Source organism: Prinia subflava, chromosome 10, assembly GCF_021018805.1.
Source record: "Prinia subflava isolate CZ2003 ecotype Zambia chromosome 10, Cam_Psub_1.2, whole genome shotgun sequence".
Taxonomy (NCBI): Eukaryota; Metazoa; Chordata; class Aves; order Passeriformes; family Cisticolidae; genus Prinia; species Prinia subflava.
In genome coordinates this window covers 26,475,320-26,494,356 of record NC_086256.1, presented here as the reverse complement: position 1 = coordinate 26,494,356, position 19,037 = coordinate 26,475,320, and the positions used below count along the sequence as shown (strand labels likewise).

Sequence of the window (19,037 nt, the reverse complement as noted above, 5' to 3'; positions counted from 1 at the left end):
TGATCCTACAATTCCATGAAAAATACACACACCCAATCAAAACCAATTGAACTATTAGAGAAGCAGGTACCAGGGAGACGGCAAAAACAATGCCAGGGGATTCTGTATTGATTTGTGTCACTTTTTTGTATTTTGCAGCATAAAACAGCACACAGTAAGTATCAAGCAACCATGAACATGTACTAATATGATTTCACATGAAATTTGGGTTGTTTGGTTGCTTTTAATAGAAATAAATGGGATTCAGGAGTTAATCTTTGCATGTTTTGGGTGGTTTTCATATCCTTTGCTGCTGAGATATTGCTGTGGCTGAATAAAGGTAGAGGCTGCTGTGAGATTACCATTTTTTTTCCTCTCCACCTTCTGTGACTGTTTGCAAAGAATGAAAATTACGGCCACAGAATTTTAAGTCTTTTCCTCATATCAAACTGCTCCCTTGCATGAGGTGTTTCTGCAGTGATACATTCCTAATTCATCAGCAACTGATTATGGGCTAGCAGCATTTGTCAGCCAAGCCACACACTAGCTCTACATTTCTGGTTTGCAAAGCTTTAAATTGCAGGGGGTTAAGACATTTCTGTCGCTTTTCCCAAAACTGATTAATACAGGGAGACAAAGGAAGGGGCTAAATCCAGACTAGGCACCAAGGGTGTTCTCACACACAAGGAGAGAAGGAGAGGTCTCATCTCTTTAGGTAAGACAGGTCCTCCAGCTGTGGTTTGGAAACAGGGAATGGCTCTTAGATGTGCTCAGAGGAGAAGCAATCTTCCAGATTCCGATTTTCATGAGAGCAGATGAAGAGAGGGGTTCAGAATATCTCTTGAACGAGAGCTGTGCCTCGTTCCCCCTCTACCTGTGCTCACACACCACAAAGAAAAATACATGTGCCCACTAAATCAGCATCTGCCTCCCTGTACTCCCTCTGATCTTCTTCCCAGAGTTACTCCTCATCCTCTCCCTCTCCCTCTCCCTCTCCCTCTCCCTGCCATGGCCCAGGTTTCAGCACAGTGAAAGTGTTTCAGCACAGGCAGACCGCACTACTCTCTTCTTTAAAAACATTTCCCAAATTAGCTCAGCTTCCTGGGTTTGCTCACAGAATATCACTCTCCCATTTATGATACTTTCCTTCAGTTACTTCCAAAGTGTTTTTGAATCCTGCCAAGACTGTTTAGGATATGCTGCTATTCCAATACAGCAGATGGCACTAGTGTTAAGTAAGCATTATGGAAATTTACTGTATTCCTAGAAAAAACAACCAAGTGAACATCAACTAGCAGGTGGCTAAAATATTTCACGAGCAATGGGGAAGTAATTCAGAGACACAGTGTGAACATGGCATTAGAAGTGTCACCCCTCCAAGGCCCAACTGAGGTCATTCAAACTGATCACTCAACCTTGGTCCCTTTTCCACCCAGATCTTAGAACATTTTCTGAAACAGAAGCAGCCTCAACGTTGAGGACCACAAAATTTATCAACATCACCCAAAAGGTACCTTCTGTTCTCATAAGTTATCTTGGATTGCAGACTGCTGTAAGACTGTTTTTCCTTTGCTCATGCTGAGCTTTTATCATCAGCCTTGTTATTTTGGGGATAAACAAGCAGCAGCCATGAGTGGAAGATACATAAATTATGGATGTTTGCAGAACAGCTGGACAATCTTGAGTCAAGGGTTATGCTAAGCCCTCTCCTAGAACCTCTCAGATTCCATTCTCTATTAAAACACTCTTGTCCTTGGTCCAAGCCTGAATTATAAACTCTGTTAGAATGTTCTCTGTCCCTGGTCCCCATGGCAATACACACCATGGTATTACACACCTCCAGCATTTCTGCTCTTGACTGAATTTTACATGCAAACACCTTATACTGCTTGTAACCTTCACTCTGAAAAGAACTTAGAATAGTTTATCATCATAATCTGAATGTTTTAAACACACACATCCCAAAGCTTTAAGAAGTTCTTCATGCAGCACACACACAATCAAATCCTACACCCTTCCTTCTTTCTTTTTACGTTCATTTCTATTCTAGTGCTCAAAAGCCCCCACAGCAGATTACAGCTGCAGATAGATCATCAGATGAATTAGGCTAAAATTACTTTTCCTTTGGATTTAAATAACTCATCTAACTACACAAAAGCCAACATCTGGGTCTAGTAAACCTGAGGTTATCTCCATTGCAGACCTCCCACTTCTGCAACAAACGAGATCGTGATGGTTGACATGTCAGCAGATCCTCGAATGCAGCAGCCCAGCATCACCACTGGACAGCCACATTCAAATTCTAGTCATCCATCTGGAGTCTGAGAAAACCTATTCTCTTTCTTCCAAATAATTAAAAGCTAATTATAGCAGTCTGGGAAAGAAATCCTTTCCAGTCTCTTTACATGAAAAAGAGCAGCTGATAAGGACAGCAGCAAGACTCAGCTCTCCAGCAGGCCTGATGCAAAGGGATTGGGCAGCAGGACAGACACAGTCTAAATGCCCAAATTTATTTGCCTGTATTCCTACAAGGAAAACAAACAGATGGCTCCTGGCCTTTTCCAAGTGACATGTATGACATTGACTTCACTCTGATAAATTATACTGAAATAATGCAGACAGCTCCAGCACAGATCTATGCCTTCTCAGAATTTAAGCTTGTAATATGCTGTTACTATAAGAGATTTTATTTCCAGCAACAGCATTCTTCTGTTTTGTACGATTTCTTAAAATATTTGTAACTAGAAATGTTAACAATTGCAGAAACATGGCAATAAAAAAGTCCAAGAAGTTCAACTGTTCTTTCCCTATAGATCTACAAAAGATAAACAACTGTGCACAACCTTTTATTTAATTCACATTTCATCCCAGCACCGATTTACAGAGGAAGTGGGCTTGTTCTTGACTCGATTCCTGAGGAAGTTTAATAAATGGAAATGTTAATCTGTTCCTTCTCAGCTCTTTGCAGGCATCACAGAAGTATGTGACAGTGACAGATAGAAAATAGCAGGCAGTTATGGTCCCTCCTCGTCAGCCGGCGCCGGCGCGGGGCCGCCCAGCCCTGAGCGGCACCAGACGGCGTTTCCTGGCACATCCATCCCCAGCAAGACACACTCAAGACAGAAATCAAATCTGCACCGTCAATACTCGGGAGTCTGCTCTGATTTTCAATGTTTCCTTCCCAAGGAGTGCTCCCAATAACTGTATCTCCACAATGTGGTGCCACATTTTAACTATCAGTAATGTTCACTTACCAGCACTGCGTTGTTCAAATTTTAAAAGATTTTAAAGACACTTCTCAGCCTTCATTGTAACAGAGAATTTCTCAAAATCGATTATAAAAAATACTTTATGCAATATTCAAAGCAACAGTTGATAAATAAAGGCCAAGCAGCGATGGTATCCTGGCTTTCCATTCCCCCTTCTTGCATTGTGCTGTGTGTTCCTGTGAAAGGCACTTTCCCTTCTTTGCTATTAGCTAAATTAATAAACATTACATAATTTCATATTCAAAACTGATAATCAGCTGCATCCCTTTGTATCCAGTCATGATGCAGCCAGAATGGCAGCTTAGAAGTCAATCTGTTAACTTAGTAGTCAAATTATGTATTTTTACACTAAAATAAACAACTATCTGTGCCAGCCCAGGAAGGGCGGCGTGCAGGAGAGGTTTTGCAAGTTCCCTAAAAGGAGAGAAGTATTGTCATTAAGTATTTTATATTCCCCAAAACTGAATGCCAGATCAACCTAAAATGGAGGTTACCCATAGTGTTTCAAAATTCTCAGCTAATAATGGAATGACAGCTTGAGCTCTGCACCTCCTTTAGTTTTGGCAGCACTGTATAGATCACAAAAGGTTAAAAAACCTCTTTTTTAAGCAGAAAAAATCACGACAATTTTAAAAACGCTTACGGATTATCTGCCAACTGGTTTGGGTTGTTTTGCTCTTCTAAATGCCTGCTGAAGGTCATTGATTTAGTGTTTTTAAAACAAATATTTTCATTGGAAATCGAGGCGTTTAAAACACAAAATGAAGTGAAATGTCGGCTGTTTGCTATTCTGTAGCACAGCCTCGGTGTAGCTATTGCACTGGGGACAGCTCTGAGTGACAAGAGCTTTACCTAGCTGAATTGCTATTTCTGAGCATGACTTTAAATAAATAACCTAAAATAAAACAAAAAGAGACAGCAAGACAAAGCAGGCTTGTGCAGTGTTCAATAACATCATGTCATATTGACAGAGAAGACTGACAAGTCCAAATACAACTCTGCGTTTCATCAACAAAAACGTTCTTCAATGCAAACAGAAATAGCAAAAAGGAAAAGCCAAATGAAGCAGCAGCCACAGGCAGCTCAAAGGAATGTTGTAGAAAGATCTCCAGGCCTAACAGTTTGCTGTAATCACATTAAAACTTTCAGGTTTGTGTTTTTATTACAAGCAGCTGAGCCTTATAAAAGGGACCACGGCACTGTGGTGGTGTATCTGTCTGGAAGCCCAAAATTCTCTTCAAGCTTCTGTCACAGGGAAGAAAAAGAATTCCAAAATATTTTGTTTCTACATGGGGATGGGTGACAGATTCCACCCCAGAACTACTCAGGCAATATTCTAAGACCACTAGAAATTGGAGTAATTTGGAGGGTATATTCACATCTTCAGCAGCCTGGTGACAACTTAAAAAATAATAATAATAATAAAGGGTGGCAAGAAGACAACAGAATAAAATAACTCAGTCACACAGAAACCATGGCAAATCCCAAATTTGTGCAAATTTACATAAAACTGCACTGAAGCAATATTTCATATGAGAATGATGAGAAGACCTTGATTGTAGTGACACTCACTCTGATGGGATTTTAAAAATTTCTCTGCAAAACTTAATTCCCACCATAACTTTAGCTCCTTTTTCACAGTTATGCCTCTGCTCAGGAGTTCCATCCTCAGCTTGGGCTATTGCTCCACTGTGCCTCCCTGGTTAGCTGGGAAATTGCAGCACTTCCAACAGGTATTTTTCCTCTCTGGATTGAAAGTTGAGTATCTGCAAGGACTGATTTCACTCTTCCAGCCACAATCCAAAATCAAAAACCCAAGCCAGTACAGAAACTCTTGCTGGACATGGAATCACTGAATGGTTGGGGTTGGAAGGGACCTCTAGAGACCAGCTATTCCCAGACACAAATTGTTCACCCATAATTCTGATATTTTCAAGGTGACCAGAGAGGCTCTCTTAAAATTATTAGTTGGCAGGATGCATTCAGCAATGGTTTTAAATGGTTTTCTTGCCTTAATTTTTTCTTTCCTATAAGAGTTGCAAGGAATGCAAACATTTTGTAACCACAGACAGGACAAGGATGTGGAGAAAGCACAGATCAGGAACTTGAAGGGTATTTAAAATTCATCTGTGTCTATGGCAAATTAAGGAGAAGGCTGGAAGCCTGTTTTTAAAAACTTAAGACAATTCACTTCAAAGGCTTCTTGCTTTTCTGGGGATGTTTTCTGCAGAATATGTTTAGTGTAAGCAGCTGACACAGTGTTTTCTCCTTCCAGTTGCCAGAATTACCAGCATGCTGGTTGTTCAGAGATAAAGTAAGGAACAATTTAATGCAGAAAAAAATGTTTTGATTTCCTCCCTAACTCCTTCCAGAGGCTTCAGTCCTCTGCCAAGGAATGATTCTTCCTGGTTCTGCCTGTGGCCAGACATCTACAGAAGTGACTTGCTGTCTAATGAGGGCCAACTCGATTTTTATTTTAATATGACTTTAATCTATGCCATTCCCACAAATTCTCAGAGCTGCCTGTTACTTGGGAGTGGTTGACTCCTGAATCTCAGGAGCATTTTTCTGATAGCCCACACTGGTGCCTCAGGATGTTGTCTCCACATTGCCCCACTCTTTCTCAAGATGTCTGTATGGATCTTCTCTCTTGAAAATAAATTTTCTTGCTCTTTCTGGTTTATTTTTAGCTGTAATACAAAAGTCTCCTTTAGCTGTGTGTGATTACCCTCCACAAACACTAACAAGTTTCCCTTTCCCTAGCATGTTCTAATGTCTCACTCTTACTTTCTCCTTGGATTTCACCTTGGATTTTCACCTTCTTTCCCACCACGATTGCTTCAGACACACTGAGATAAACATGGCAAATATCTCCCTACCTTGCTTTGATAACTGAGCACCAAAATGCAGAATAAGAAATAATCTCAAGGACTGAATCCTACCAGGCATGTGCAGCAAGCCTGAAGATTCTCAGAGAAAATACTTCACAATAAAAATTTATAAAATGAACTAGAGTCAACAGTGCTTCATACTCATGAAGCCTTCACCATTTAAAATAATCAAATATTTTATTTATCTATTTATTTTCACATTTGTGACCCTTTGAAATTGGAGTGACAAGTTTAAAAGCAGGTGTAATGCCATGGATGCTCTGACCAAAGGAAGGACTGGTATTTTAGCAAAATAAATAATCTAGATTACCACCCTCTTCTGACTGCTTTTAGAAGAAAGTGCAGATATATCTACAACACAGACACACACTGTATGTGGAGTAGCAAGTTCCTAGCTGGAATAGCAGGGAAAAAAGCAAAAGGAAGGAGTTTCCTTCAGTTGTGTGTTTGGCCCTCCTCACTCTTTGTTTAATACCAGGCCACCAAAGCAAGCAGCACCACCCTTTCTGTCTGTGGGCTCTCTGAACCAGGACACCTGGAGAGCTTCCCTTACCAGGTGTCTTCAGGAAATGACAATTGCTAACTCTGAATAATCATTTAAGAAATTAAATAAAAACAGATGTGTGCAGATATTCTTAATTAGACCCCCCAGCAAAAACATGAGGCAATCCACAGTTCTAATTTTAAAACCAAGCCAGTGTTTCACTGAACATCTTCTGTTCACTATAACCATGGTTTCTACATAACTCAGTTACATCCATTTTATAATTAAGCAGTAAAGGATTTCAACAAAACGAAATAAAACAAGAAGAAACATTGATGGAGTGGAGGAGCAAATTTCTGGTTCAATATTATTTTTACCTCACAGAGTAGTAAGTCAATGATGTGGAAGACCATGCAGAGTGGAAACTTGGCAGTAAAAAGAGTGAGGAACCACTGGGATGCATACATGTGAGCTTCCAAATTGAGGTCTGAGAAATGGCTGTGCAAGTCTGGCAACTGCTCCTGGAATAAAGGAAAAAATCAAATGTTTCAGTGTTACTCATTAATTTGAGTTCTTTATCCATACTTCCAGTAAAGACCAGAGTTGCTAAATACCAAAAAACACAACAAAATGAAAGCCTGGCTTCTTTTGAGCAATGAAGATGTTTCTTGCTAAATTTCAGTGCCCATGGTTACAGTTTTTAGTGAGATATCCACAGTGGATTCTATCACAGTTTCGAAGAACATACTGAGACTATACTGAGAAATTACAGCACCTTCAACAGTGGAAAAGGCAGAGCAGTTGTAGAATCTGTCAGGGTGTATATTTTTAAGTTATTCCTTTGCTGTGTCTTGTTATAAATACTTCTGCTACAAAACCCAATGGCTACTGGAGCCAGATCACTTTGCAGAGCTTGAAAACAACAGAGCACACAACTCCATCAGACCATTGCTCTAACTAGGAGCACATACAAGCAACACAGAATAACACAGAAAATCCTACTGACCTGTGATGACACTGTCATTTAATAAAGTGTATTTGTTAATAAAATCTGTTTTGTGTGTTAACAAAAATCTTTGTGGATGTAAGTAAATATTGAGAAGATCATATGCTCAAGTATCACATTAATTAGTATTTCACTCCATCAAGTATGAAATATGCCCAATTTTACATCTGAAGAAATACCATTAAATTAACAGTACTCTATTTTGTTGGGTTTCAGTGTATCCCACAGAGGTACCTACAGTTATCAGTGAGAACTGACTTCAGCAAGCAGCTTTTCACGTGCCAACACAAGGGCAGGGCTTAATGAACTATCAGGAATTCCTCATTAGTCAGAACAACAATATATAACATTTGCAGCCCCTCAGTTATGGTAAACTGCTCGATGAAATAATTCCACCTGAAAAGAGCAGAGTCTTGGAAGAGGCAGTAAAACCTGCCCAGTGCTCCACACTTGATTGGTATTTCATAATCATCAGGATGTCCTCATTTGCCTGACCTCTTAACACCACCATAATTCATGGGGAGTAGGACACTGATGGAGACAGCCCAAGGGATACACTGGTCTAACAGCACAGAGACATTCTCTCCAACAGCATCAGAAACAGAGAGGGAGCAAGCAAAGAGAGGAGGGGGAAAGGCAAATACCTGCTCTGCTTGGGTACAAAGATTAGCTGCAGAAATGGTTTATCAGAGACAAAAGAAACTAGCAGCAAATCTGACCCATGATGTCTGAATTCAGTTATTAAATTTCCCTGCTTTGCTTTACCCCACCTCTAAAAGGAGAGGGGATTTTGTTGTCCAATAGCTTTTGGAAGCAAAGCATTAATAATCTCTTATGCATGTCCATATTTCTATTTATGAAACAAATCAAAGCAGAATTTGTTACTCCGGCCCCACCTGGATTAACTTCTCCAGCTGGAAAAATTTGCAATGGAGATCTTCAAAGTTATTTCTGTAGAGGTCCCTCAAGCCATAGTCATACATTATTTTCACAAATACACAGAATGCCTGCTCCTCTGGCATCTGTTTGGAAAAATACACAAAAATAAGGTTAGAAACTGAGCTGAGGCTGGACACACCTTACACAGGCACACATACTTAAACACCTTATGCACAATAAATTCAGAACCAGGGATGTATTAAAACTTTCAGCCAAGTACTGTGAATGCTGAATTAACCAACTAAAATCTCAGTGGGACTATTCTCCCTGATGAGCACCTGGATTTGGCTCTGTAAGGGCCTCTTTGAAGAAACTGTGGGATCATATCACAGGTTCATGTGTGTCTACAGCCCTACAGCAGCACAACTGTCAGCAGCATTCTTTCTGTCAAACAGCCATGAGATCAACCAGTACACAACTCTCAGGCATATAAACAATTCAATAATAATAATAAAAAAAGAATAAAAATAAAATAAAAAGGCAACAACTCGTGACAGTGATGTCTACTGAGAGATCCTTGCTTAAAAGGGAAAAATTCAGGAGAACTAAGGTACAACCAGCCTCTGGTGAGAACAATGCTCACCCACTTTCATCCCAACCCCAGGACAGCAAACTCTGAAGTTAGGTTTCCACAGTCCCATCTATTACCATGCTGACTTTTTCAGAAGCCCTACATCCATAATCTCTGTTTCATTCTGCCCACAGTTTCTCATCCCACAGTGCTTTGGAAGGTGGTGCTAGCACAATACACTTCTATTTGTTAGCCTGAGCCCACTGAATGCTGAATTGATGGGAAGCCCTGTGCCACAAAACCTCCACATCATCTTCCCTGTGCCTCCAGGTGACACAATGATGACTGGCACCAACAGAGCCCAAATCAACCTTTCCATCACATTAAAAATGCCCTTTCTTCTGGAAGAGCAGATTGGAACAAATGGAAACAATTACTGAGGATCAAGAACAACTCTTGACCTTTTGGTGTATTCACTCATTTGGCCTACTGCCAGCTTCTTATCAAATATCCCCTGCAGATAAAAGCTCAGCATTTTCTTCAAAGAGAATTTTAGGTTCTTGATATTTCCCTTCAGGGTTTCATCTTATGCTCAGCCCATGATCTGTGCCTTTCTCCAGGGCCATGGGCAGAGAGCTTCATTTTAATTTTCAGACATCATAAAGGAAAGTAACTGGTTACTGAGTAGCACAGATTGGCTGATGCCATCAATCTGGGCTTGATTTACCCAAGACAAATTCTTAGGGATTTCAAAGCTCTTAATCACAATTTTATCTGGATGCAATGATCCCCACTGACAGCACAGAAAAGCCCAAGATAAAGTAATGGGAAAAAAATCATTTTATCCTGACCAACAGGCTCGAATCTGTTTCTGTAAGACAATGAATGTGAATTTCAGGGGTTTTGGTAAAATACAATTATTTCTAATGAAACAACAGGTGCTCATGCAGAGGCACATCTACCCTACATGGTCAGTCAGGCACTTGTGCTTTGCCAACCATCTCTTCCCCAAGACAGGGAGATGGAACAGAGGTCAGGACTAGGCCAAAGAGCTCTCAGTGAACAGAGGTTCTCCAATATTACCAGCCCTGAGAATTCAAAATCATAGCTCCAATTTTACTCAGATTTTCTTTTCTTTTCTCTCTTTTTAAAATTTTTTTTAAATTTAAACAGAACACAGATTTTTGGGCCTTGCCATTCTGATTTTTACCATTTAGCTATTTGCCCTTTGCTGTCTTTTCTTTGAAATCACAAAAGCCAGAGATTTGTAATTTTTTAAAGTGACATTTTAGGTGGAGGTTTTTTCCCCATAGAAAACAACTCTGAAAAATAGACAAGAAACAGAAGTCAAATACTGTGAACATCATAGCACTATTATGAGAGCTGGCAACACAGTTTCCCTGTGATTAGAAGTTACCTGCATATCCTTGATGAGAATTTCATCAAAGAGGCAAAATCACAAAAACAGAGGATGGAATTTCAGACTGCCCAACCATCCCTGAAACACATCTACATCAAAGGGAAAGGATAACCTGTCCCAGGGAGAAAAAGGGAAAGGAAGGGGTCTAGAAATCCATGCAAAGGGAGGAGAGTGAGAGAGGGTCTCACAAGTGCTCACAGCACACAGATTGTTTGGAGGATTTGAGAAAAACAAGAGTTTGAGGGCATCTCAGGAAGCTCCGCAATCACATGGGCTCACTGAGACTCCTTGCACCCCCCTTCTCTAAGCTTTTCACTTTAATATCCTCTGATGAACCCAAATGTTATAAAGGGCATATTAAAATGAGTGTAATTTCCATTGAGCATTCCCTGTGTACAGGGCAACTTCTTCCAGCTCCAGGAACACTAAAACCAGAGTTGATTCTCTGTAGCAATGACAGCACAGAACTAAGATAGAGGAGCTGAGGTATTAGTCAAATATTAAGAATGTGACAGCCACACATTTCTAAACAACTCTGGTATTGAAAATGGCTCATTTTCCAGTGGAACTTCAAAATCCTGCTTTGGGTAAAAAATTAATTGCAAAATAACTGTAAGATAAGCTGTTTTACAGTATATGTTAGACTGCAATCATGGGGTTAATTCAGGTTTATTCTTACAAGATCTAAAGCTTCACTCCAACACTGTCACTGTGACTTCAAGGAGTCACAGCTCTCACTAGGAATTAAAACTTAAATTAATCTGGATTTGAGTTCCAAATGCCTTAGGAAGTGCCTGTGTAACATACATGGAATCACTGAAACACTGACAGGACACCAGAGCTGTCTCAAACTCACACTTCAAAAGGTATTTCAATCCTGACTGATAATTTACTAATTAAAACCTGAGAGAAAAAGCAGGCAAGAGCTTAAGTAGGAATGGTGGTTGAGTTTTGGGGTGGCTTATTCAGGTAGACTTCATCTCAATAAATACACTATTTGAATCTGCTGCTTTTCCACTGAGACATCACATGTAAAGCATCTTGCACCTATAAAACTGTGTCTTTATTTATCTCTGGACATATACCCATGGGTCTATAAAGGAAGCGTCAGGTCAAAGTTTGTGCAGTTTTTGATTACAAGCTAAAATATCAAGATTAAAAATCAGCTTTCCCTCAGAAGATATTATAAAATGTCCCTAGGAGAAAAAAATCTGCCAAAAAATTAGTAAGACTACTTGATGAGCTGCTCTGGGAATGTCTCCCAGAATTAAATTCCCCATAAACACAAAGGGAGCTCAATTAGGTGACAACTAAATTAAAAGAAAAAATTACTGTGTAACAAATCAGCTTCAGGTTTTGACACAGAAGTACTTGAGCATTTAATAGATTTCTCCCAGAGAAAGGAAATCTACATTCCTAAAGATAGAAGCCATTAATCTCTACGGCCAAAAAAGCAACAAGAGGAAAATTAATACAGGCAGGTAAATAACAGTAAATATCTGTCAAACAGCAAGGCTGCAGTAGTGCTGATTTTACAGCTGCATTGCTTTCAAATATCCAAGCTTTCATTTTGCAATGAACTCACGTGAAGCAGAAGCACAGCTGCAAGGAAGGACTGTCCCTGGCAGTAGCCAATGTCTTCATCATAGACAGAGTAGGCCTGGAAAAAAGAGAAGTCAAACTGTATTTAAAATGCATCCAGGCATCACCAGAGTGTGTTCTCATCAATGGGCTATTCAGGACACTTCCAGGGGCTGGAATGGGATGAACTTCAAGGTCTCTTCCAGTCAAAGCCCTTCCATGATTCTCTGTGTAGAACTACTCAGGTTAAAATAATATAGGGGGTAAAATTGTAACCACTCTTGTGCTTTCAGGGCTTTTCTAAAAACACCCCCAGGTCACTCTCAACCCTCCACAGGTGCTGTAGTTGTAAATTATTATTTCTATTTTTCAATCAGCCTGAAAAGAGAGATGCAATTTCCCTTCACCTAAATCAAGAATAATTCTGCTCAGGTGAGTAATGACAGAACTTTACCAATGCAACAATATAATATGAAAACCAGGATAGTGCTGTGGGGAAAAGGAATGTTTGTTTTTGGAAAAACAAGTTCTGACATTATGCAAGTACAGGACCTAAGGTTAGAAAACTGCTGAGAACTGCTCTAACCTGAAGATTTCCTCAGAAACAGTTTTTCATGCCCTTGTTATGCTGACAAATGAACAAGACTCCTTTTCCTATGGTATGACAGACATGCTTTTTCTTACTCCTAAAAAATCCCCCAACTAAAATAACTAAACTTTCCTTCCCCTTCACTTTTCCAAGATGAGAAGACTGATGCTGTTTTTAAAGAGCTGTCAGAGGATGATAAGAATCTGTGGAAACTTAAGAAAGTCTAAGCAGCAGCAGCAGGGCTGACATCAGAGGGACTGACATCCTGAGAGAATAAGCAAAATATGAGGTTACAGCCAGGGAAAACCAAAGCACAGGGATCAGAAGATGCACTTTTCCATCTGATGGGAGAATGTATATTTGTGAGGAATGCTGAAGTGACTCCAGACAGGATTTCTGTACGTGCAGCCTGAGTGTTCCTTTAAAGGTCACTGTTTCTGAGCAATTGGGCAGTACATTTCCTTTGGGAAAAGCTACCTGGGACTGCAGCTCTCTGCCCTTTGTACTGCTCACCCCTCCTTTGAAAACTCTTAGATGAGATTAGTTGGGTGCAGAGTGAAAATAATCCCAGCCCATTGCTCAGTTTCAGTGGACAAGAAAATTCAAGAAGTCCCAGAAATCATTGAAAAATATTGAATGAACCATTACAATGCACTTAGCAGTTTAAAACAGCTCTAGTCACAGAAGTCAAATATAAAAACTAACCTCAGGAGTGTACAATGGCAGATACAAAATTCAGTTGGAAAAAATAATTATGCCCTCTACAAAAAGTTAATCAGCTACTAAGTACTAAATTAATAGAAATTACTTTAGATGCTCAAATTAATATTTTATATGACTGACTAGAATCATCCACTGGTTAATCACCATCAAGAGTCTTTATCTGTTTGTCTATCAGTTTATAGATGCCTAATAATTTGTCCCTGTAGCTTTCCTAAATGATGTACTATTCCTGTTTTTGATAGGCCAGCCCTGCTTAGAAACAGATGTGCAGAATTACAAATGAGAAATTTAATTTATGATTTCTTCCTATTACATAAGAACACTTCTAATTTACTTGAAAAAAATCTAGGCTGAAAAATGAACATCAAATAATCACTGCCTGGGGGTTCTCTGTTGTGAGAAGCATTATAGTGAATAATTTGCTGAAAATAGCAATAAATTAATCCAAATGATTATTTTAAAATAAGTATTGAGAAACCAACCCACTGGAGAAAACAAACTGCTTCCAAAACTGACATAGATTGAAAAGTACAGAAAGTTGTAAGAAATAAAAACATACTTCCTATGAGATTCTGGAAGAAGCTGAAGTTACAGCAAAAGAGGGAAAATGAGGAGGGTACAAAAAATCCTCACTCTGCAGTTCAATCCAAAAATATGAAGGAAGAACAGCAAAGTTTCTCATAATCAACTTCTGACCACATTTGAGCTCGTAATAAATCCATTTCAAACACACTCAGAGCAGGAAGGCAAAGTCTGTGCTTGGAAAATATACGGGCAATGTAAGAAAGCTGTGTTTAACCTCCAGCAGAAAATCCCCATGAACTTTCCTTGTGTTTGTTTTATTACAGAAGAATCCCAGGGTTTGTCATCCTGCTGGAACCATTTCCAACAGGGGATGTGTCCAACTAAATAGCAGAAGAGATCATAAATTTAAGGGAATAAAATTACTGAAAATTTATGAAGAGCGAACGGTATTCACCCAAAAATCTTGAGGGGAAAAGTAAACTGCTGAACCACTAATTGCCTGATTAAAACAGAAGAGATGAAAAAATTGAAACTTTTCTAAAAAGGTTAATCCATAGAACTACAAATCAGTAAGTACTGGATAATTTGGTTTAAATAAAAACATGAAAATAGTTAGTGAACATTGTCTACATAGGAGAAAAATGTCCAAGGGTCTTGGTAAAAAGATGTAATTATTAAAATGCCTTTGAAACAACCAAAAACCTTGAAAAAATATTAATAATTGATCCAATTTTTCCACTTTTTTGAAAATGAATTGTTTTGAAATTTATTTCCACCAAGTCCTTCCCCAAAATCTGATCCTGACAAGCAGCTGTCATCAGATACTTGGACACAAACTTCAGTTCTGCATCAGAATTAAATCAAACACAGAAACATCATAATCCTGACAATTAAAGGTTTAGTTCTTAATGAAATCTCTAAAATCCACATGATTTCATTGCATCTACCCAAGGCAAAGAGACTTTGGAATCTTAATGCACATCGCATTTCCAATTATACTGTTTTATTTTTAAGCGACCTATGGGGTTTGATAGTGCTGAAATGTGATGTAATTAACCAGAATAACCTCAAAAATAAGGATGCTGCCTACAGATACCACCATAATATCATATCATATCATATCATATCATTAACTAACAGTCTAAGATTAACGATTTAAGATTTATGCTTCTAAGGAACTGTCACTTTCCACATGAAATATAAAAACAAGGCAAAATCCCAAATCCCCTATTTCCACTGCAGTCATTGTAACTTTATAATTTCAAGAGGATGGTATTTTTCCCATGACAACTTGTGACATGACAGTTTTTAACTTATTATTCTCCTAAGCTCTTGAGGAACTTCCAATTACAATTCCCCAGTTAGCTGAGATTTTAAATATTTTCTGCCTCATAAATGGGGTTTAATGAAGGTTCTGATTGAACCTATTTTCATTCATTTTAGCTAAATGAAGATCTCACAGAATTGAGGTATCTTTTTAATAGTTATCTGTATTCTGAAAAGAAGAGCCACTATGCAGTTATTAGCACATCATCATTAGAAAGGGAATTCTTTGGAAGCAGAATCTTCTCAAAGTCCATGACAGAGAACTGCCTGCATGTTGGGAAAGTGATCCAAGAGTCAGGGCTGGGCAGAAACTCTTCCCCAAAATAATTTACAGAGGGAAATCTCCCAAGATCAGAATCTTCTGCAGACAGAAAAATTCTGAGTACATAGCATTTAAAAGACAAAGGGAAAGATAGCTGAATTTAAAACCTGCATTTGGGATCTCTGTAAGTTCTGCCTGTGAGTGCCAGCAGATTTCAATAAGGAAGAGGAAAGGTTTTGCCTCTCCATGGTCTCTGTGAAATGACCAAGGGAAGCTACTCAGTGTTTAACACAGACACAGCCCTGGGCTCAGGTCTGCTTTAGGAGACTTGAAAGACTTTCACAGGGTCTGAAACGCAGCCTGTCTCAGGAAAACATCCTTACTTTGATGCTGACTTTTCACCCAACAAGGTGTTTTATTGCATGCTCAGTTACTAAACAATTTTAGTACTAGTAGAATTTAAAACTCCATAGCTAATTTATTGTAAGACTAACAGTCTGAAAGTACTAATACTCCTATGGGTGCAGCATTGAATAAGTACCACATTATCCAAGGAATTTCTGCATTAACTGAAAACCGTACTTTTAGACATTAGTTACTCATTTATGGAGTGTCAGGAAGAGGCACGTGGCTGTTACACAATATTCCTCTGCCGGAGCTGGGAGAGCTGAGAGGATGAAGAAATCCTCACCTTCAATCAGGCAGGCACCCAAGCACTGTTCCAGCAATCAGGACTCCAGAGCTGACCCTCCCACTGCCACAGGCTCAGGACAAACCCTGTGTGCAGAACAGGGCTCCTGAGCACCGCTGCAGAGAGAAGGACTGATGCCTTGGAAGGGGGAAAATGATGCCTTAAGTTTTATCTTCCATGTATTTCAGACTCTGTGCTGCCCAGGGTGCAGTTCTGAGCCTCACATTCAGTGCTGCTGAGCTCTCTGCACAGAGCAGGGACACAAAACAAATCCTTCTCCTGCTCAACACCAAGGACAACTTTCAGCCCAAAAGCACAAACAAGGGTGGCTGAAGGGAGGAACAAGAAGGATGGGACCTCACAGCCTGGAGCTGGAATTGGACAATTAAACCCCAAAATGCAAATGGACCAAAACTTATCAAAGTGTGAGACCTCGTGACTGTTTGTCCATTCTGTGACCATTCTTAGTCCACCTTGGGTGTAGCCCTGGTCAGGCCCTGTCCTGCTCAAGGTGGGTCCTGAAGCCCTTTCAATAAATCCCTGCTTTATTCTCCAGCTCTGTGCAGTCTCTGTTCCAGGTCAGCCTTCCCAAGGCATCAGTTTCTGGTGACCCAGGGACAGTGAGGCATCTGGAGAACCCCCCTGGACCAGAGGAACACCCAGCTCCTGTCCCCCTTATTAAAATGGGAACAGAAGAAGACAAGGTAACACTAAAAATCCTTTCAATGAAACAAGACAACAGTATTTACTGCCATTGCTTCTTCAATCCAGGAGCAAAGAAAATAAACAAGTAAAAGTAGATGAAAAATGATTTGTAACTGATGGTGTTTATTCTATAATGGGCAAATAGATTTCTGCAGGAACAACAGAGATCTGCACTCTGACAAATAATTACACCTGGACAAACACTGAAACTTCCCATTTGTAAATCTAAGGAGATAGTAAGGATTGAAAAATGTGTGAGAAGACGTGCAAAGTGAAGTGACTATCTGAAAAGGTATGCTGCAATGAAATGGAAATGAAAATGTAAAAAAAACTATGAAAATCAGACTTTCAGCTTCCAGGCCAGCACTAAGCAGAAGCTTGCTCATTCACAGCTTATCATGGACATAGAAGCCACGGGTTACAGAAGAGCAACTCAAAGGTGTGTCCATATTTCAATATACAGTAACAGAACCTAGAACACCCCATAATGGAGCCCACTCAGTGTCAGCATTGCTAGAAAGCAGTTTGTTATTCTCTCTGCTAATGTGGGTACCGAAAACCAGACATTGCAGCAACTAAAACAGTGTTTGGTTTCACAGGAAAACCAGCTACCACACTGATCCTGCACCTAAAACCTTCAGGCAAGTGAGACCACGATTGGGGAAAAACCTACAAAAACTACCAAACTACAAATCTGATCCAGAAAGGGAGAAGTGTTTGGTAACAAAACGTCCTGACACACACGATTCACATCCTTCCACAAGGCCTCAGTGACAGCCAACACCAACTCTGAATCTCTGAGAAGTAATTCAACATTTTCTGAAAAACACTGTGTCTGTTTTCCCAGTCTGCCCAGTCCCAGCTCACCTGATTGACTTTCCCCAATAAATCACAGAGGTTGTTTGTTGAATAGGAGTTACTTTAATCAGAAAATTAGGGAAAACACATCTGGTGTTAAATTTGGCACCGCACACTCTGCAGAGAGCGGAGAGGATTAATTCTGCCAGGTGCCCTGATCCCCTGGAGCACTGAGCTGTATGTGCAGAGCATGGAAGCAGGCACTGAGCACTACTCAGTTATGCATTGTAGCACTGAGGTGAGCTCTTTAAACAGAGCTGGAATTTGCAGAGTATTTAAACAGAGAGCATGCAAGAAGCAGCAGTTTTCCCAAAGAGTCCCCAAAATTTGCTCTGTGAAAATCCAGCTTAAGTGGTGTCCTCAAGTGAAATCTCCAGTCTAGAATCTGAAACTCTTTTCATGCCTTATCACCACTGTCAGTCCTGAAGTTTATTTTTAGGTCCTTTGTCACATAAATGTTCTGCAACAGAAAGAGTTTCCATCTTTCCTGATTTCCTACTGTTCTGAAGAGGAGATTAAGAGATGGAACAAAACCTGACAGACCTGTTAAAATGAGGCTGTGAGCTTTTAATGATTTTCCTTTTTATCTGACAGCTCAGATCATCTCTCATTTCAGTGGGGAATGAAGAAAATGCTCTTCAGCTTTTTACCCTCCCACTTGAGGACAGACCTTTACCAGCCACATTCAATAATCACATTCTTCAAACTTCTTACTTTCACATTAAAAGAAGGGCATAAGCACCTCTGGTAAAAGTTATTCTAGTAATACAAAGCTGACACATTATTACTTTCAACACAGATTATTACTTTTTATTCCCAATCGAATGACACGTATATAAGCAAATTAACTAGGCTTTAACAATATTTCTTAAAAACCTACACACTGGAGAAAACTGTTTACTAATCATGAACTCGAGGTCCAGTCAGACCCAGACAGACACAGTCATTTAAGAAAACTCTGCAAGGGTGAAGGAAAAGTTACAGCCTGGAGATCTTCCCAGCAGTTGTGTCTGATCTCAACGAGGGCAGGTAGGTATAAACCCTTCAGTGACATCAGTCACTTTATGAATAATTCCATGTTGAACACTGGATATGGCTGTTCCACCAGAAAGCAATGCCTCCCAAACCCCTCTTTGAACCAATGAGCACATAAAAGAACGAGGGAGTCACTAAGATTGCCAGGATTTTTATAAACCCTTCGACAAGATCCCTGCCCAAAGATATTTTAGGGAAGTGAGCTGCTATAGAACATCCCCTTATGCACTCAATTGATTAAAG

At 39.7% G+C, this 19,037-nt stretch overlaps 1 protein-coding gene across 4 annotated transcripts in view; it reads right to left on the bottom strand.

Annotated features, from left to right (window-relative positions):
* The window catches only part of RABGAP1L (RAB GTPase activating protein 1 like), a 225,142-nt gene that overhangs the window by 77,873 nt on the left and 128,232 nt on the right, over positions 1-19,037 (bottom strand). For all 4 annotated transcript variants that reach the window (XM_063406533.1, XM_063406532.1, XM_063406535.1 and 1 more), the window contains 3 exons: positions 12,085-12,159; positions 8,526-8,651; positions 7,001-7,144 (listed from right to left, as the gene is read on the bottom strand). In XM_063406533.1, the coding sequence (XP_063262603.1) occupies positions 7,001-7,144; positions 8,526-8,651; positions 12,085-12,159 (345 nt within the window). The remainder of the gene's footprint in view (positions 1-7,000; positions 7,145-8,525; positions 8,652-12,084; positions 12,160-19,037) is intronic.